The sequence below is a fragment of the Rhinolophus sinicus genome, linkage group LG15 (genome assembly GCF_036562045.2).
Source record: "Rhinolophus sinicus isolate RSC01 linkage group LG15, ASM3656204v1, whole genome shotgun sequence".
In the NCBI taxonomy this organism is placed as follows: domain Eukaryota; kingdom Metazoa; phylum Chordata; class Mammalia; order Chiroptera; family Rhinolophidae; genus Rhinolophus; species Rhinolophus sinicus.
This window is the reverse complement of record NC_133764.1, coordinates 22629420-22650722: the sequence shown is the minus strand read 5'-3', so window position 1 is coordinate 22650722 and position 21303 is coordinate 22629420. Positions and strand designations below refer to the sequence as shown.

Here is a 21303-nt window from a genome sequence, read left to right as displayed (position 1 = left end):
TGGTGACCACCATTTTGTTTTCTGTATCTATGAGTCTGTTTTTGCTTTGTTTTGTTTTGCTTTGTTTTTCAGATTCTGCCTATAAGTGAAATCATATGGTATTTGTCTTTTTCTGTCTGACTGACTTATTTCACTTAGAATAATACCCTCTAGGTCCATCCAGGTTGTTACAAATGGTAAGACTTCATTCTTTTTTATGGCTGAGTAATAATCCACTGGATATATGTACTACATCTTCTTTATCCAGTTGATTATTGATGGATACTTAGGTTGTTTCCGTATCTTGGCTATTGTAAATAATGATGCAATGAACGTAGGGGTGCGTATAGTATTTTTTCAAATTAGTGTTTTGGATTTCTTTGGATAAATACCCAGAGATGGAATTGCTGGGTCATAGGTTGTTCTGTTTTTAATTCTTTATGGAACGTCGATACAGTTTTCCATAGTGGTTGTACCAATTGGTTCCTGTTGGATTTAGAAGGAAGGTATTAACCTTCTTGGGGTCTCTCAGTGGACAGGGTTGCCTTCTACATGTCTCGGTTCACATAGGGTTTGGTTAGGAAAAGTCCCTAAAGACTTCCCCAACCCACCCATCCTCCCTCCCTGCAACCTCCACCTCTGCCTAGATGACCTCCTGGATGAATAAAACCTTCTGGATTCTCAAGATTATTGCAACAATGCAAGATCTGATCTAAAGCCTGTCAAATGCAGACATCTGCTGTTCCAGAAACTACATGAGACCAGATATAGGGCTCCAACTGAAGCTGGGGTGCAAGGCTATATTCCCTTCCTCTTCCTAGAACTCACAGGGGCAGTCCAATAGGATATCTCAATTAGTGACAGGGGATCTTGGCCTCTCTTGACACATGGTACTTAGCCTTGGACTTAGCCCTTCTCAACCCAACCATGAGTTTTCACTTGACCATTTCAGCCCAAATTACATTGTCCAGGGGAGCTGGGAACCAAAGGAGGTCAGCCTTCCCATATGCATCCATTCCTACCCTGGGTACATAGTAGATACTTAGTAAATTTTCCTGGCTCATTGAGAATTGCATCTTCCATTACACTGTGATTTTGAAAAACCTATTGCCCAGAGCCTGGTAGGCATAATTCCCTTACTTACGTTTTGACTGGGGAAATACTCTGCCTAGAAGTAAGAAATGATGAGAAGCGAAACACGCCGGTCGCGCTACGCTGTACAAAAGAGGAAGCAGCAGAGGACAGGTCTATTTTCCTTCTTCCTGAGTCAACACTGGATTACTTATGGCAAAGTCCCTGCTGGCGGTGTCCTTGCCTTTGGCTCTTCCCCTTTGGACTATCTGTATTAATGTGCATCCCTACCAGAGGGGAAAACCCGGGCAGGAGGCGACACCTACAAGAGCCCACTGTCCTAGTGACTGACGATTGTACAGAGAGGGGCAAAAAGGCTGGAATTAATGTTTAAAATCCAGTTGAAAAAGTGATCCACAGGGTTTCCATTCTTCCGGCTTTTTTTTTATCTGTTCCTATGACCACAGTCACCAAGAACTGGCTCTATCACTTTACTCCTGTGAGTTGCAGAAAAGAAAAAGGTGTTGGCTCTTGCTCTGGCCAGATCCCCTCTGATGGACTTGTGGGGTCTGACTGGGAGAATCGACTCTTCTCACCTTAGCAGTAAAGCCGGCGCAAAGACATGGGGATGTGTGGCCGGGAGCCTAGTGGAATAAGTGGAAAATCCCAAGGAGATAGGGGCCAGGGGTTCTTGGTAAAAACATGGCAGAGCAAGTGTCAGAGACAGAAATACGAGACTCTGGGCAGTGATAAAATAGTTTTAATGGGAGGCTTTCTGAAAGGACTTATTCTTGTGCTATCAAACAGCCAGTTTCCCTGCCTTGGGGTTTCTTGGGGGTACCCTGGCTGAACCCCTAACCCCACCAGAAGGTAAGACATTTCCCTGACACAACGTTCAGCCCCTCCACAGATCCAGAGGTGTGTCTCAACATCAGGAGACTGGTGTTAACTGGCAGTCAGTCCATAATATACAGTGTCCTTGTATGTGTCCACGCATGAGGGAGGGGCATGGGCTTCACTTCTGACTTAGGAAGTTTCTCCACGGGGGAAGAGAAAGGGGCAAATCACTTTGAAAATTCAACTCTGACCTTTACAAAGAAAACACTTTAGTATTATATACAGGGCAGAGGGGCAGGGGAGTGGAGGGGAAATTGCACTTAATTACAGTCGTTTATAGTTTACACCCATTGGACGAATTTACTTCTTTAAAAGAAATCTCAAGATCACTTGGGATGGGGGTGAGGGGAGGGAGTTTGCTGATATTTACACTGTTTTGGCTCAGTTCAATAGCACACGTCCTCCTCTCCTCGTTTCAGTAACAGATTCAAGTTTTCACGTCAGTTTGTTCGATGAAAGAGCATTAATGTAGGCTTTCTCTCTTCCTCTTCCGTGGTTTCTTGTCTCCCACCTCGGGGACGGATGGGCGGACTTGACATCTTGGGAGAGGCATCGTGACAATACTGCATAGAAGGGAAGCTGGGCTTCAGGCTGTGCCTCCTGAGAACGGATTGTCCGAGGTGCCAGCAGGATGTCAGGTAAGCAGGGACCTCTTGCAGGTGCGTGTCAGGTCACTGGGCTCTTCCATGACAGCTGCCCGGAGGGTGGTGGTGTGGAAAATAGGATCTTTGTTGCTGTGCACAAAGTAAGTGATGTGTGGGTATCACCAGGCTTGGAGAGGACACTGCAGAGAGAGAGGAGAGAGAGCTCAGCTGTGTGCATTTCGCAGGGACGGGAGGCCGTTAGTTTGGCTTCTCCAGGGGAGCGGAGACCCAACTCAGCCAGCAAAGAGCTGGAGGTGGAGGGCTGGGGACCTAATGCCTGCTCAGTTCTGCCGTGTCGGTCCTGAAGCACACTCCCTTTAGCCAAACCTGCCGGCCAGCTTTTCCAGCCACTTCAGAAGAGAGGTGAATTGCTGCAGACCTTGAAATTGTCTTAACGCACTGACCTTTACCAGGAGGTTGGGCTCCACTTTCTGTGCGAGTGGTGTTTATAAAGTGCTCAGTGTGGTTGCAACAGCAGCTGGATGGGGAGCTCTTGCCTCTTGTGGAAGTAAGGGCCTCTTCCTAAGTAAGACCTCTAACAGCAGGGACCCCGAGACCACTGCTTTCCAAAATTAATGGATCTCTGAGTACCAGAGATCCCAATAAAATTCTGATTCAGTGGGCCTGGGGTTGGCCGAAGAATCTGCATTTCTTATTAGCTCCCAAGCTGTGCCAATACTACTGATCTACTTTGAGCACCAAAGCCATAAAGCACGAGAGCATGGGAAATTGCAAAGTGCTTTCTAAGCTTGGTTACTATCAGGACAAGACACTTGGAGGATTGGGGAAAAGATCCAAGGGCTGAAGGCCTCTGATGCCAGACTGCCCATGGAAGACCCCAGAATGGATGGGGAAAGCCTCTGAGAGGAGACCCATCCCCGTCATGGGCAGTCTTCTTTCCAGAGCCCTGGGCCTCATCCATTTCAATAGTCATGGGACATCATTCCTCTCCTTTTCCTTTCAGGGAGTCTCTTTTTGTTCACCCCGTCTCCTCTTTCCCTTTCATTTTTGTTGGCATCTCAGGGGAAGGTTCTGCCTTTTGGCTTAGTGGCTTATTCTCTCAAGATTCCCTTTCAAACACACACACACACACACACACACACACACACACGCACACACCTACTACTACCACTGCAGGCTTGTTATGTCATTATTATCTCATTAATCAGTACTCCCAACCATAACCCTATATGAGGGTGCCATGATGTCCATTTTATAGATTAGGAAAACAGTTCAAAGAGAGTGGTGAATTATCCAAGGTTTCAGAGCTAGGATAGTGTGGAGCCAGATTCAAACCAGTTCAGCATGCTCTCCCTGAATGTGTTCTTTCTATAATGCTCTGATGGCCAGGAACCTTCTACTGGCTTTGTGCTCTTGGTCAAGTTACAACCTCTGGGGCTCAGTTTCTTTACCTCTAAGACAGAGGTTACTGAGGGATTAGATAGGCTGATACACGTGCAGTACTCAGAATGGTACTCGGCAGGCATAACTGTTCTCATTAACACTGCCGCCTGCACAGGACGTCCTACCACGCGGCAATCGAGTGCCCTGCAGAGTGGGATGGAGCTGTGCATTCGTGGGAGGAGGCAGGTTTCAGACCCTTTTAAATTCTTGAGGCCCTGCTCACAGTCCTCTGATGCCCTTTGCGTCCTCTTCCTCCCTCCACCCACCCCCACTCTTGAGTCTCTTTACTTCCCACTATCAGCCTTTTCCCAATTTTCAGATTTCAGATGGAGGAGAGAGAAAATGGCCTGTGACCTTGCAAGTTTCAATAGAAGAGCAAACAAGAAGGGCAGATAAGGAGACGCCAGCAAGATCCTATGACCTGTCATTAGGGATGGGCTTCCCAGCTATCAAATGTTTGCTCACATAATAAAATGGTGGCAGAGCCCTGAATGTTGTCAAAGGAACTAGAGTTATTTGCCCCCTTCAGAGTCTAAACACAAACATCTGATAAGGGGTACACTGTAGTCCCTTAGAATCGAGGCCCAGCACACGCAGCCCCGTGGGGGGCCTTGTCCAGAGGATCTCTGAAAGGGCACCTCCGTCTGAAAGGTGTGTTGTCTGTGGCAATTGTTAAGGATGTCCTCATTCCAAGAGGATTTGTTACATAATGGTAATAGCTGACATTTATTGAGGTCCTACTGTGTGCCAGGCACCATGCTAAGTAAGGGCTTTTCACGTATCATTGCATTGAATTCTTACATCAACCCTTTGAGGCAGGTGATTATCATTTATCCACTTAACACGCCGAGTGCCTTCTACATGCTTAGCATTTTTAAGGCACTGGGGACGCAGCTGTGAACAAGACCTCAAAGAGTTTACATTCTAGAGAGGGGTTTGAACAATAAACAAGTAAAGAACCAAGTGTGTGTGTGTGTGTGTGTGTGTGTGTGTGTGTGTGTGTGTGTGTGTGTGTACTTAAAATTTTAGGTGGAGATGAATACTGCAGAAAAATAAGCCTGGTGAGAGGGGTTAGGATGACTTGAGGGAAAAGAGAATAATTTAGGGAGGGGAATCAGGAGGTGCCTCTTTGAGGTGGTGACATTTGAGCTGAATGAAATGAGGGAGGGGGGGCAAGCATGGAAAGGTGCACATTAGAGACTGTTCGAGGCAGAAGATACCACACACGCAGAAGAGCTGCAGTGGGTTCAGTTCGGCTCTGCTTCGGCTGGAGCCAAGAAAGAGGAGGTGAGAAGGGCAGGGCTGGCAGTGATCTGAACACACAGGGCCTTGGAAGCCTTCATTTCAGTTTGGTTGCAATGAAAAGCCATTGGAGAGCTTTGACAGGGGACTAATATGATTGAGTCCTTTTTCAAAGAGATAATTCTGGCTGCTGTGTTGTTAACAAACCATACCCACCATAGTGGGGCAAGAGTGAGAGTAAGAGTGAGAAGTTAGGGGATACTGTAGGAGGTCAGTGAGAGACGAGGGACTGGACTGATAGCGGGGTGAGAAGTAGTCAGATTGTGGATACATTTTGAAGGGTCCCCAGCAGAACTTATTGATGGACTGAATGTGGAGTGTGGGAGAAGAATCAAGGAGATTCTCAGATATCTCACCTGAACAACTAGTACCATTTTTGGAAATGGAGAAGCCCAAGGGAGGAGCAATTTGGGCAGGGAGATATAGGGGTAAAGGAAGAGCTCCTGTTTTAGGCAGGTTCAATTTGAGAGGCTTGCCAGATATATTAGGCATGCCAAAGTCGCACTGAGTTTATTAACGGGCACTCAGAGGAAAGGTCTGTACTGGAGACAGAATTATAGGATCCATCAGTGTGTACACTTGGCCCAAAGCCTTGCGATTGGAGGAGATCACCCAGGAGTGAACAGAGAAGAGAATGAGCCCTAGGGCCCTCCAACAAGTAAATGTTGGGAAGATGAGTTTCCTGCGAAAGAAATGAGTGCCTTAAGAGGAGAACCAGGAATGGGTGACATCCCAACATCCAAGTGGAAAAATGGAAGGAGTGGTCAGCTGTGTCAGAGTGACCATTGTGGATCAAATATATGGTGATGGAAGGAGAACTGACTCTGGGTGGTGAACACACAATGGGATTTATAGATGATGTAATACAGAATTGTACACCTGAAATCTATGTAATTTTACTAACAATTGTCACCCCAATAAATTTAAAAAATAAATTAAAAAAGAAAAAGAAAAATGACCATTGTATTTGGCAACATGGAAGTACTGGCAATCTGGACGAGAGAGGTTTCAGTAGAGTGTGAAGACAAAAGCCAGTCTGGAGTCTTCTCAAGAGAGAATTGGGAGTGAGGAAGCGGAGACAGTGAGGATAGAGAACTCATTTCTATTATTATCAACTTAGATTAATTATGGCTGTTAATTAAAAGTAACGAGTATAATTCCAATTTTACAAATGAGGATATCTGAGGTCTAGAGAGATTATATGTAACTTGCCCAGGGTCTCACAACAGAAAAGCGTGTGCTCTTAACCACAAGGAAGATCACTTCCTTTTTGCCATCAGGGTAAGTCAAGTTTGACCCAGCTGCCCTAGACTGGGTATTTCGGGCCAAGCATTGAGCTAAGCGTTTTATAACACTTATTGCATTTAGTCCTTTCAAGGATCCCATGAAGGAAGAATCACTATCTTCATATCACAGGTGAGGAAACGGAATCTCAGACAGGGTAAGACTTTTTCCTGAGGTCACATAGATAGAAAGAGGAAGAATTTTGAGCTGGGTCAGCCTAACTCCCAAGCTGGTACTGTTAACCATTAGATGATACTGCCCGCCGCCAGTGGAAAAGGTTGGGTGGGTGGGGAACAGCTGCAGGGAACTTAGGATGAGGCTTCACACCTCCTTCTGGTCAGCTCCCCTGACTAGTGACGGCTCTGGGGGCCCTCTCCTGACCTCTCTATAAACTAGGAAGTGAAGCAGTGGGTAGAGAAGTAGAGGAAACGGGGGTTGGCTCACAGCCTGCCCACACTTGTTCTAACCTGGTGCCTGCTGTGGTCTTGTTTCCAGACTGACGGGACATTGTTTTGCAGGAGCTCAGATGGTAACTCGCCAGCACCCAAGGTTGGAGGAGGAGGGGGAGGCCTAAGTCTGGAAAGGACTGCGGGCAGGAGCTGCAGAAGGATTCCCAGTGACACAGTCCTGGCCTGAGGTTCCTGAAACATGATCCACAAGACCCTGGGGCATGTCTAGCTTGACAAGAGGCAGTACTGGGATAAGACAGCTACAAGTTCAAATGCTGGCTTTAGCCTTATACCTGCATAATCTTGGGTTATTTTTATGGGCGCTCAGGCATGGATATTAGAAGGGAGGAACGTTGTTGAATGGATTTGGAATGAGAAGACCAAAGTCTGCAAGTCCAGTGCCAGATTTATCGTCTGTGTGAACTTGGCCAGATCCCTCCCCATCTTTGAACCTCAGTTGTTTGCTCTGTAAATCAGGCATGAAAATATCACCTTGCAGGACAGGTGAGAGTGTTAGCCAGGAAAGAGAAGATGGGAAAGCATCTGGAGTGCTGTTTGGAAAATGAGAGGCACTAAAAAAAAATGCTAGTTCTGAATCATTCATTCATTCATTCATTCATTCATTCATATTTACTGAACACCTATGATAGCCCAAGCATTTAGCTAAGCACCAAGGGCTCGGGTGCTGTGAGAGACCCCTGAATTATTTGCTTTTTTCCTCGGAGATGTGTGAGAGGGCATCTGTGTGTCAGCGGGGACCAAGCCCAAGAGGTAGGATGTGCTTCAGAGATGGTCCTAATTCTGAGAAATTTTATTGTCAGAACCTCCTTTGACCACATGTGGACAAAGCAATGAGTTAAATAATGAAGGAATCGATGGCTGATGTCTCCTAAAGGGTCACAGGAAGGAGAAGGGACAGGGAGAGAGTGACTACTTTGAGTACTGGACTACGTACCTATCAGCCACTCTTTTTGGCACGTCAGCATTCTGTGAGATGGGGCTGGCATTTTCCTCATTCGAGATGAAGAAATTGTCTCACAGTGGTGAGTCAACCGCCCACTTTCATGTAGCAGGGACGAAGGCCGTGATTAGCTCAGGAGTGTTGGCTTTTCCTAGCACTCCAGCATGCCTCTGAAGTAGCATTGTCCTGGCTGTGTCCCTGTGACGCAGTCATCGAGGAGCAAGGTATATACTAAGGGCCTGTTCAATGCACACATCAGCATGTGAAAAGTTCTGGAAGCCCTGTCTTGTGGGGTTTAACTGTTTAGGCCATCCATCCCCCCAACACATCGGACCGAGGAATCCTCCTCTCCTCACACCACATGCCCCTGATTCCTAGCAATGGTCTTGAAATGCCTTTTGGAAAATAATACCATAAAACAGGAATAGCAGAATCGCCACCAGGTCTCTTTCGGAACTCACTTCTGACCCTTTGCCTCCGGAACAGAGTTTACACAAATTGTCTTCACCTTGGGTTCCTCCTGCTGTCAGGAGGCAGCACATTTACACCCATTCTACTTCATTCTGCCTTTCCCGTTCCCTCTTCTCCAGTTTGTAGGAAGAAAGTTTCCTGGTTGGAAGATAGTAAGTGGGCACCATTTTTACTCTTGTTCCTGACCATTAAAGACTACAAGAGCAGCAATTACTAAGGGTATTTTAAAGATGGGTATTGCTTCAGTGGAAAGAGTACAGGATTTAGCGTCAAAAACCAAAGTCTAGAGGTCCAGCTCTAGAATTTATCACCTGTGTGACCTTGGGCAGGATGCTCTCCGTCTCTGAGCGTTAGTTCTTTTCTTTGTACTTAGGAGGTTTTAATAAAAAGAAAATGATGAGATAACGCGCATGAGAAGTATAAACTGTAAAGTGCTACAGGAATGGTTTTATTCTTACTAAGTATAATCTTCATCCTCATCATCCCGTAAGTGAGTTTATCCTGAAATGTCCGGGGACTTGGAGACAATGTCACGGTAGTTCTAAGTGGGACATGCATGTGGCTTCAAGGTCGACTGGCCACTCTGTCCAGTGGAGGGGAGAAGCCATTTGGGGGCTGGGGCAGTGTCTCAGAGAGCATCTTGAAGTATTTTGATTAAGAGACCATTTCCTGAATTCAGAGGACTTGTTTCAACAAGCAAGCATCAAAGTCAACTTGGGAAAGACAGGAATAATTAATCATAGTCCTGTCTAGGGCTGACCAAGCGGCAGATGGATTGATAAACCTTTCAAAGGGGAAGGTATTCCCAAGCAGGGCTGCTGCGCCTGGCTGCCCCCCTGATTGAGATTTGTGAGCACAGATAAATGTTTTCCCTGCTCACTACAAAGAATGGGAAATCGCACGGGAGTCGAAGGGCAGGGCAACAGGGGGTGTCCTTTCATCTTCCATTGGGTGAGAGAAGACTGGCAAAGCAGGTCCCACACACCTCTCCTTTGCCCGCCCCCACCCACAATTCCAGAGCCCGGCTGCCTAGGCCGTGTGTGTTCACGTACATGTACATCCAAGACGTGCCAGGCATTTAATCTGCATGACCTCATCGGGTCCTCAGAACAAGTAAATATTACGACTCTCATTTTAAAGATGAAGAAACAAAGGCTCAGGAAGGTCAAGGTCACCAAGTGTGGTACAACCAGGAATAGAACCCACCTGCTCTACAACACTGCAGATCCAGGAGGAGATGGGAGCAAAGGGAAGAGCAGAGAACCTGCTTGGAAGCACGTGGCAGTGGATGAAGTGTGATTCACAGAGCTCAGATAGAAAAAAACCATCAACAAGACCAAACCCTGCTGAGCGCCTCTGACATGAAGTTCAAGGTTGTCGCCTACTTATCTAGTAATCAATAAAGGCCAAACAGTTCCCACACTGCATAGACCCTAGCTACTAAAAGGTCCTATTGTATTATTCTGGAATCGTCATCTGTGTTCAGACATCTTGTCCTGTTTTCTCTCAGTGCCCCAATACAGTCCAGCTGTCCAAGCTCAGTGGTAAGCCTTGCTATTGGTTTTCTTTATTCCTCTATCACCTCTATGTGGCGCTGGGAATTAGTTATCAATTGAAACGGTGACTAAGCCTCTGGATTCCTCACTTTTAGTGTACCAGGGAGTCAATTCTAAGTTTCTTGATAAAATACCAAGTGTATGCAGGCCCCTGGACAGGCTAGGCTGTCTGCTGAGGGTCCCCGTGTGTTGGTAGAATTGGTCATTCTCTGGAGCTTACAGCCTTCTAGGTCCAGCATGAGTCCTGGACTGGGGGAATTGGCCTCAGGACCCCTGACTTATCACTTACTTTCTCCATTGACTAACTTGTGGAAAATCCTTAGGGATCCCTCTTACAAAGCATGAAACTCCACAGAGGGTTTGACTTCCTGAGCTCTCCTTGGAAATACCTTTTCCATGAGTCACTGACAAGCTACCGGGGAATACTCAATCGCAATGCCTAAAGGCTCTGTGTGATCCAGTCTCCAACGACTTATCGAACTTCAGTCCCCATTTAGTGCTCTTGTTGGGGACATCAGAGGAACAATAAGCCCCTTTAACCTGTGGCCCATCTTCTTTCCCCTGTGACCTCAGAGATTCCATTGGCAAGTAACAGGGAGCCTCTGGAGGACCAGACTTGTGGCTGAGTCCATACCAGCCACACTCTCTGCACATCAATAGCCTGAGTCATTATCCCACCCCCCTTTCCCGTTGGCCCTACCTGTTTGCTGGAAGACATGTTGGTGAGCGTGCTGATGCTGCTCGTATCTGTGACCACCATCGCAGATGGAAACCGGGAGGTGTGGGAATACTGGGGCGGCTCCTGCTTGTGTGTGTACACTACAGAGACAGAGCGAAAGCAAAATCAAGGCGCAGATCACAGGAGCGTATGCACAACCCACACCATCCCACGCCACAGCTCCTGTGTCCCCGGGCAGATTAAAGGGGCGGTGGTGGTGGTGGTGGTGGTGGTGGTGGTGGTGATGTTTGGGAAGGAAGTGTTAGGTGGTAGAAAGAATGGCCATGTGTTTAAATCCTAGCTCCTTAACCAAGTTACTTAACCTTAGTCTCCTACCTATAGAATGGGAATAATATCTGTTATAGGATTAGAAGAGATCATGTGTAAAGCACTTTGTACCAAATCAATAAATAGCCGTGCACAGTGCCTGGCATATAGTGGTAGACAACACTTCTGTGGTGGAAGCACCTCTGTTCCCCTAACTTTCAATAAAGGGTTAGATGCCTGGGCGTCAATAAGCAATCCTTAGGTGTACGTGGTGCATCTGGGATTTTAAGCCCAAAATTGTTCTAAAGTAGCTGCAAACTCATAGGAAGGACACGGCCAGCACGTGCTTACCATTTCTGCCAGGACTCAAGTACCAGGTCCTAAGCTAGCAATTATAAGTTAATGAATCATTATAATTAGACATAGGTGTAATTAATTGTATGATTCTGGGCTGTTGTAATTTGCACTAAAATGCTTTGTGACATCATAGCCTTATGATACCCCAGAAATATGAAGGAGGATAGACAAAAGGAGACTGAATTCAAGTAAAACTTCCAGGAGCATGTGACTCGTTTTTTTACTTTTTCTAGTATTTATCCACCAAGACTGGAACTGTTGGACTCACACTAGTTATCCATAATGTTTATGTAAATTCTAGGTCACATGAACAACTAATGAAAGCACGTGGATGCTTGGTCTTGAGGGAGGGACTAGCCTGTTCTACCAAAGAGTCCTCTAGTAGGGAACAGGGGTGAAGGCCGCCTCCACTTGTCCTTTCCGTGGGGGGAGGCTGGTGATTTCCTGGTCTAGGGCCACGTGAGCTGTTTCTTCATAGCCAGCCAGGCCAGCTGGGCCTCAGCAAGTGGCTGGTGATGGCTCTCGGACTGTCCCACCCACCCGGCCTGGCCCCTGAGGAAGCCTGCCCAGGGGAGGGGGCGGGGGCAAGTGTGGAGCATAGTATCAGGCCCTGAGAAGAAGGAAAGGAGGGGCATGTGGTCCCAGGCTCGACTACAGGCTGTGGCAGATTTTTTAGAAGCCACGAAAATGTGATTGGAATGTGAGATGGTGCTTAGGAACCAGCTCCACAGGCCTGAGGGGGACTAGAGCCCTGAGGATAGAAGAAGGCTGAACTTGACTGTCTCCCTCAGATCCGCAGCTCTGCCTGAGGCAGCCAGGGGAGAAACTAAAATCGTCTTCCCATTCCTGCCTCCTTCTATTAAGGAGTCCCTTAATAAACAGTCACTTGGGTTTCTATCACTCCTGATGCTTACCAAGCACAGTTCATACCTAGTTTTATTTCATCTCCATAATCACGCTACATGCATATTATTTCCGTTTTATGGATGAAGAAGTGAGGCTCAGAGTGGCTCAGCAACGTAGTAACGGCTGCATAGCTGGTAAGTCTCAGAGCCAGGATTTAAATCTAGGTCTAGCTGACTCCAAGACTGCTACTCTATTCCAGAGACTTCTCTGATGTTCTTGTGGGACCATGCCTGAAGCAGGGAAGCCATCCTATCCACAATTTCTCCCCAAATTAGTAGGCTAGGGGCTATACCCTAATCTGGCCAGAACACTGAGGCCTGGGGTTCAGGATAGGGGTGGGGAGAGGTATAGGGATAGGGGGTGGGAGGGAAATAAATGGTTGAAAGGTAGACTTAGGGTAGGGGTAGAAATTGGAGATGGGAAATAGCCTCTGTGTGTGGGGTGGAAACCCTAATATTCTTTGTCCAGGATGGCGTGTAGGTGGTATTTTCCATCTATATTCACGTTCATGATTAGAGATGTTTGGAGTGTATAAATTGGAGGCCATGGGGACTCTAGAAAATTCTTCAATTTCAGGGAAGGCAAACAAGATGCAAACTATTAGGTTGGTGCAAAAGTAATTGCGGCTTTCGCAAATTTTTTAACCTTGTAAACCGTAATTACTTTTGCACCAACCTACTAAATGCCAACTCTCATCATTCGGTAATGGCTACTTGGAATTTTGGACTGAAAAGGCTAAGTTGAGGCTCATTGGGAAAGGTGCTGTGGTTGACAGGTAATACCGTCCATGGGTGCCAGTGTGGGAAATTGTGGCCCCTGTTCCACATACATGCCATCCCTGCTCTCTATCTCCAACTCTCTTTACAGGTAGGCCTCAATTATCCTCTTCAAACCTTCCCCTGGGGAGTCTTGGGGATAAAATAGAAGACTGAAAAAGGTACAGCACCACACAAGAGCTATGTCTGAGAAACTGTCTTGGTTGATCATAGGTAGGGAAAACCTATACACTTTGGAGTGACCCAACCGATACACTTTGGAGCAAGTTCAGACCCGGAGAGGGAAGAGGTTGGCTGCGGAGGGCCCTGTGTGCCCCTCCCCAGCACGTCCGTGTCCTTACTGTGTGAGTTCTGCAGCTGAGTCACAGCAGCCATGAAGGGCTGTTGGGCCATGTGGCTGCCCGGGCTCTGCTGCATGAGGGGCTGCTGGTGAGGGCTGTGCAGCTGCTGCGAGAACTGGACCGGCTGCAGGGCTGCCAGGCTGCCGGCCACACTGTTGATGACCGGGACGCTCTGGGCTTGGGAGGTGTTGAGGCCTGTGGGAGCAAGAGGGAAAGATCAGAGATCCACCTTTCCCTGGATGAGGAGAGGCGAATGGATGGCCATGGTCATCCACTGAGCCCCTGCTATGTGCCAGGCACTGGGCTGAGCCTGTTACGTACGAGACTGCATGGGAAGCGATTTTACAAAGAAACTGAGGATTGAAGAGAGTAAGGGACTTGCTCAAATTCCACAGTGAGTTGTAGATGGAAATGGGCTTTAAACAGATCTGACTGAGGCTGGAGAGTCTCCCAAAGTCATCTGACCTCCCTTGAGTTTGCCAGGGCCCTGGGAAAGCTGATTCTACTGGCCCACTCCATCTATGCCTGCCTATAAGAGGCTTGCCCTGGTAATGCCCTGAGGGTAGAGGTGAAAGTGTCTGCTCTGAGGCGCACAGTATTGCCTAGATCTGTCTGTCCAGCAGAGGGCAGCAGTGTGCAGAGACCCATATTTTGATTAAAAACCAAAAATAACAACAACAAACAAACAAAACAACCTCCACCGTCCTGGGAGTATGAAGCCTGACGTACTCCTTTAAAGGCTTCGTATAAAGACCCTGAGAGGGGTGAGGTGCTCATTCTCTTGATTATAGCAGAGAGGAAAAAACCTGAAACTCAGCCAGTCTTTAAAGTGGACATATTTCATCTGGCAACACAGGGGTTGTGGCATCAAAAGGAACAGGTACTGGGGAGAGGAGGTTAAAGGTTGGCAATTATAGTGGGTCTTGCCACCCTTCTGTTCGGGGGGGGTATGAGGACCTCTGTGGTTCCGTACTTGTTTATATCCTGAGGTCTGTTTAGAACCAGGGCCAGTACTGCCAAGATTGGGTCCCTGGTACCCAGCTTCCATCTGCGCCCTCGGTGGGACTCGGGGGAAGTCGGTGGGACTCGGGGGAAGACAGCTGAGGCAAGTGGGAGTGGGGACAAGAGGATCAGGGGGAAGATACCCTAACCTCTTTCCTGGAGTCGCCAATATTCCTTTGACCTTGCTTTCTGGGGAAGTGGGGGGAAGAATCAAAGGAAGAAGAAAATCCAGAAAAAGGTCTCTTTTAGGCAAACGCAGGAGGGACACGTAGAGAGCCTTTCCTGAAATGGAGAGGGTTTTATAAGCAGGTCTGTGGGAAGTCCTCCATGGAGATAGCATGAAAACCTCAACAATTGCCTACACAGAGCTTTAGCTGATACTGTTATCAGAAACCTAAAAGGAGAGTGGAGGGGGAATAAGCCCCCTCCCTTGGCTCTCCTGGGTGGGGCTGGGGGGTGGGATCCTCAGATCACCTTCAGAATAGCACTATCTCTAGTTTCCCACAGGGGCTTAGCTTCTCCCCAAACCAGTGTCTCACCTGATACCCAGATATACTGTTTTCCTCTCCTACCTTCAACTTACGGTCTCAGTCTCGTAGGAGGCCCCATAGATTTGCTGTTTTCCCTAGAACCCATTGTTGCTGCCCTTGTTGGGAAATCTCTGCCCAGAAAAGCAAATTATCCTGTGTGGAGTGGATGACATTTGAGGGCATAGTTCGGAAACCTGCCTGTGCTTCAGAATCTTCTGGGTGAGCAATTTAAGAAATACACATTCCTAGGCCCCACCCAAGACTTAATGACTCAGAACCTTTAGAGGTGAGGCCCAGGAATCTTATTTTCAACACAGTCTGTGACCCTGATTTGCCTCAATTCCAGGACTGAGAGCCACTGATGTCATTCTCGCTCCCATGGAGTATGACTCTCAGCCTTTTCATTTGTTTTCTGGGCACTGGTTCCGGCTTAAGAAGTATGTTGTCCAGGCCAGTAGATGAGTAGAGAACGAGGAATTGGCACTGCCAAGTAATTTGTTGTTACATTCTCCATGGCCTCTGAGGTCCTGAGGCAGGGCCCACATACTCAACAGGACATGATTAGCAAAAGGAGGAGGCCTGCAACCAATTCTTCATCCTGACACTCCATAGGGAGGACCGTGGTGTCTCAGCCAAGTTTTCTGGTGATCCTCACCATTCTTCATAACCCTTCCCCCTACTCCAAGTACACACACATACACACACAACACATACAACACACATATACACACAACACCCCCCCACACACACATACACACATACACACACACAACACACACAACACACCCACCCACACATACACACACAACACATACAACACACATACACACACAACACACCCCACACACACACATACACACATACACACACACAACACACATACACACACAACACACCCACCCACACACATACACACACACAACACATATACACACAACACACATACCCACACACATACACACAACACACACACAACACATATACACATACAACACACACACACCCCACACACATACACACACACACACACACACATACCCATTTAAGGAGGAACTAAATTGAAAATATGGGAAAATTTTAGTTCCCATAGTGCTTAAGAAAGTACATAACTGTGTGTGTCAGCCAAAGCTTGACATGGGAAGAAAGAAGGTAAATGGGATTGTTTGTGTATCATTTTGGTTGTAGAGATAAAGAGGTGGGATATCTTACCATGGGCCTTTTAAGCAAATCTTCTAGAAGACAAGCAAGCTGCTTTCAGGTAGCCTATCTCATTCTCAATGGTATTAGTATGGTTACCATATTCCTGGAGAGGGCCCAGTGAAAAGGCACTAAATTTATAATAATTTTTTATTTTGTAAGTCCTCTAAGGGCTTTTCCATTCCCCTTTCCCCCTGAAAAAATAAATGTGGAGTGTACCAGTTTCTGAGCAGCTAAGGATCGAGTGAGAGCCACACATACTCACTCATTCAGTAAATCTGTGTGTGCTTCCTATGAGCCTAGCCCTGTTTTGCCCATAAAGAGTGCGTAAGTCATTTCTCCAGAAGTGACCCAAGCTGCTACTCTGGCTAAAGCTGGTTTAAGGAGAGAGGAGGTAAGGAGAGGAAAAGGCAGGAACAAAACAAAGAGGTGGTCAACATGGGCCCTCGACACAAGGGAGGCCACGAGGACAGCGGGGCAGTCCCAGATTGAAAGAAAGGTCAGCAGTGTGCCACCCTTAGATTTCTCCCAAGACTCTTCAGGAATACTTCCTAGGGTCACAATGATGACACAGCCTGAGCTGTCGTGATGAAGCTGAAAACACACTGAGTACTCATTAACATTAAATCTCCCAGAGGCATCCACAAATACAGTCCGCGTCAGCCTTCCCATGCCCTGAAATGGCCCATCTGGGACAGGGTACAGGCTCTCTGTGGAATATGAGACTCCTGGAGCTGGAAGGACCTTACCCATCTCCCCGTCTTCAAGGCATGGGCTTAAACAACCTATTTCTCCTTAAAGCCCCAGAGAGGCTATGACCATTTCCCTCAGAGTTTCCACTCACTGTATTTTTACCACTGGCCAAAGAGGTCTCATATGACCACACAAAATTCCCCATTTAGAAGGAAGCCCATCATGTCTTGCTCCATCTTCACCAACACAAGGAAACATCAGCACACCTTCCTGGAAAATCTACCACATATTAGGGATAGGAATGAACACTAGATAAAAGTATAAGCTACAATATTACACATATTCATATTTTAGAGGTTTACAAGCGTGTCTAGACACACTGCCATTTGATCGCCTCAGCAACCCATTTTACAGATGAGGAAGTTGACCTCATAAAGGTCAATGATTGGAACTAGGATGCACAGCTGGTAAGCTGTGACCAAGATTCAGCTCCATTCCATAATTTTCTCTTGTTTTAGGCTAAACTATCCAAATATTTTTGAGGAGAAAGATAAGAAACTAAACAAGGTGAATCAAATCTATAAGTAGTGGATGAGTTTGAAGGGGGTTTTCGCTAGTCTCTTTTTTTTTCAATCAGGATGACTCACTTTTCATGCTGCTTCTCTCTGCCCCCAAGTTGTCTGACCAAGAACAGAACTTACTTTGTGCAATGGCCATGACTCCAGAAAGGGGTGTCATGATGAGGTTTTGAGATTGCTGGGAATTATGGTGGGACAGGCTGTGGATGTTCGTCAAGGTGCTGACGGGGGGCAAGCCACCTCCTGAGACTGAGATCTGCTGGAGAGAAAAAACGAGAGCAGCATGAAGGGAACTGGGACTGCAAAGAGTAGTGTCCGAAATGATATCACTTAACAATTCCTTGGCACAACTAATGCATGGATGGATGGATGGATTCCTTCCTTCCTTCATTCATTCACTCAATAACAATCATTAAGCACCTACTGTGGTATAGGTACTGTTCTAGGTGCTGAAGATAGGGCAGTAAGTAAAAATAGACAATAATCCCTTCCCTCATGATGCTTCCATTCGTTGACTATCTTTGAGTTACTAGCCTGCCTTAGAGATTCTTCTGTCCATGAATATTACGTGATTGTCACTTGCTCACTTTGGAAGTGTCCTCTGTTCTGCTCTATGCCTTCTGTTTTATTGGTGCTAAAGGCATATGCTTGCTAAAAATAATAACTGAAGAAATGCCCTGGGATTCCCCAGTGAAAGCAGATTAGGGACCGGGAAGGAGCACAGGGTAGCTCTCACCGACTACAGACTCTACCATACACTGCTCATACATTAATTCACAAACCTCACCACAGTCCCATGAGGTAGATACTTACGCCTTTCCCATTTCACTGATGAAAAAAACTGAGGCTCTGAGGAGACAAGTATATTGCCTAAGATCCAATGACTATAAATGGTATATCTGGTATTCAAACCCAGGGCTCTCTGACTCTAGAACTCAAGTTCTTACCTTTTGTAGAGGACTTTCCCCCACCCCTGCAATTATTTCTAAGAGTTTGGGGAGATCGGCCATTATTGAGCTTCTCTACTTTTTCCAAATCTTCACTGTACATTAATTTCTTTTTCTTTTTCTTTCTTTTTTTTTTGTTCAAGGAGGTGATATTGTAATGATACAGCTACTAAAACAACCTTGCTCTCCAGGTACCCCCCACTCTGTTTCACCATTATATTTTAATGACAGATTAGTAAGAGAAAGCTACTGATTTTAATGTGTTCACTTTGTACATGCCACATTGAATCCTTTTACTGAGGATTGAATCCTTTTATTTGCTCCTAATAGCATCTTTTCTGTTTTTATTTTCTTAATTTTTCCAAGTGTATAAAGGCATCACAGCATATAATGCCAATAGGGTCTCTTCCGTGCTAGTACTAATATGTGTGCATGTCATATTACATTGGTTGGAAGTTTCTGAATAGTATTAAATAATAACAGCTGTAATAGATGTGCTTGCTCTGATTCTGATGTTTTACACAAAACACACTTTTTCATGACAAAGCAGTTTACTATTTACAGTTTTAAATTAATGTTTTAAGTTATTATTAAGAAAGGACAGCTCCCCTCATCCTGAACTAACACAGACATTCTCGATGGCACAGGAACCCTGAGAGGTACTTTGGGGTTAGGATACATACATCAGACATCTGAGTAGCCCAGTTTCCCTTCTTCTGCCTCTTGTCACCCAGAGCTCCTCAGATTATAGTTCTCACACCAGCACCCAGGTAAGACACTACCTCCTGCCCTGGCCTTCTGATCAACCCCCTAGCTTCCAAGGTTAATTTGAAAAAGAATGAAAGAAAAAAAACTAAACAGGTTTGTTTGTGTTTTTAAAATGAGCATCAAGAAATGAGTTAGGGGTCATGTGACAAAGAAGGAATTCAGCCACATCAAACAAGAGAGAACCAGCCAGATTGCTGGACTTGTTTTTCAAAATGTCAGAGTCATAAAAAAAAAAAAAAAATCAGTAACCTTCCTTCCCTTGGGTAATGTAATCCTTTGGAAAAAGTCAACGATGTGACAAAGTGAGGACCGTAATCTCTGCCATTTCAATGTTTGATTTTAGCGGTGAAAGAAAAACGTAGATGTCAACGATAAAAACAACTTACACGTGTATGGCTTTGGAGTTTGTAATGTGCTTTCACTGATTGTCTTCCACAGATAATGACACAAATACGGAAGGGATCATGATTACTGGCCCTATATTACAGATTAAGAAAGATCCTCAGAGGAGTTGAGAGACTAGCTCTATGTCACTTGACTAGTAACTGAGAAAGCCAGAATTCAAACTCATTTTTATTGGAGTTTAAATCCTATTTGTTTACTATGTTTAGGTAATCTTGGTCAAGTTCCTCCCCCCTCTAAATGCAACCATTATATTCTATTTGCCTCCCAGGACTGATGGAAGCCAGGGAGCTGCCAAGCTCAGTCATGATGCTTACTTGATAACTCGGAGAGCTGGAATTACATTAATGCTGCCCTTCGCAGTCTTTCCACTATGCTAAGTGCTGTTTGTGCCTACAGCTTATGAGGTTGGTATTATTCTCCCTACTTTGCAGACAAGGAAACTGAAGTTAGAGAAGGTAAGAAATGTACCCAAGTGGTCGAGTTGGCATTGAAAGCAGCTACCTGCCTCCAAGGCCTGAGCTTTTTCACCATTAGGTCACACTGCTTCGATACTGTGAAAATATCCAGTACGTGCTTTTTAAAAAAAACAAGGTTCAACATGCGCAGACTGCAACCCTAAACCTGGCCAGCTCTTTGTCAATGCATGACATTTGGGCACGGGGTAGGGGACGAACAGTGCAAAAGAAAGCTCAAATGGATCAGTATTATTTCTAAAACCAGTATCTGGGGGAAGATTTCATGTGTGTGTCCTACTGAAAGTCAGCACACACAGATTGTCATTCCCTGGTACAGGGCTTACTTAGAGAAGAGCAGAACTCCAAGTAACTCTCACATCCATTATCCCCCATCTTACAGATGAGGAAACGCAAGTTAAGCAACGTCCATCCTGTTGCTGACGAATAACGGAGCCCAAGACTTTCACATGCTGCTTCCCTGGCCTGCACTAATTTTAACCATGTTCCCCTCTTGCCTTAGTGGCCCAAGATCTTTGATGGATTTGTTATATATTAACAGAAAACACACTCTTGAATGTGGGGCTTCCAGCAATTGGGACATAACATACGAGCCAGGGTGTCGGAGACTAGTAAAAAGCTGGTCCCTGCAAACAAGCTTCCAGGTGTTTGCTAACGTTGAGGTGTGCTGTCTCGGTCAATCATCAATCCAATAACATACTGCCCATTAGGGCACTGCCAAGCAGAACAGGAAGGAAAAAGCGTGTCTGCAGGCTGCCTTTGGAGCAGCCCCAGCCTGGGTGCCGCAGCTTGCCTCTTAGGAGAACAGGTGGGAGGGCTCAAAGGGAAACCCTAAGGACCTTCAAGTGAGTGGAGACTTGGAAGGTTCCATCTACTGAGAAGTCAAGACCTCTTCCACATGGCCCCTTTTCCAAGGGAAGCCTGGGTAATTCTTACTCCTACTTGTTTAGGTCTCAAAGTGACTCTTGAGAACTCATAAAAATGTGTCTGTGCCTCTCACAAGGTAGCTGAGACAAACCATTCTTTACGAAGAAGCTTAAGGGATAAGGGGAGGGCAAGGCAGCTGTGAAATGCCTCCCACAGGAGCACCCCTTCATATAGTTTGCAGAGACCACTACCAGAGCGATCAGCTCACGTCCCCTGATACTGGAATTGGCTGGGCCAACTCTCCCCTCAGCAACCACACTTTGTTTTTCCTCCAGGGAGTTGGGGACTCAATCACCTGTGACTCACCATTCCTGTGTTGCCTATACAGCACACACATCAAGGTCTAAAATGGCATCTGCTCCCTGTCCCTTTCCCCCACCCCGGCCCCCACCCACCTCTG

General features: G+C 46.3%; 1 protein-coding gene across 6 annotated transcripts in view; it reads right to left on the bottom strand.

Annotated features, from left to right (window-relative positions):
* Positions 1 to 1794: 1794 nt before the first annotated feature.
* Positions 1795 to 21303, bottom strand: part of HNF1B (HNF1 homeobox B) — a 51960-nt gene continuing 32451 nt past the window's right edge. For 2 of the 6 annotated variants that reach the window (XM_019732599.2, XM_019732601.2), the window contains exons 6-9: positions 17507 to 17642; positions 13384 to 13578; positions 10719 to 10837; positions 1795 to 2731 (exon numbers count right to left, since the gene is read on the bottom strand). In XM_019732599.2, coding sequence (XP_019588158.2) covers positions 2711 to 2731; positions 10719 to 10837; positions 13384 to 13578; positions 17507 to 17642 — 471 coding nt within the window. In that variant the 3' untranslated portion in view covers positions 1795 to 2710. The remainder of the gene's footprint in view (positions 2732 to 10718; positions 10838 to 13383; positions 13579 to 17506; positions 17643 to 21303) is intronic. The other 4 variants (XM_019732600.2, XM_019732602.2, XM_074319553.1 and 1 more) reach the window with 3 other exon arrangements.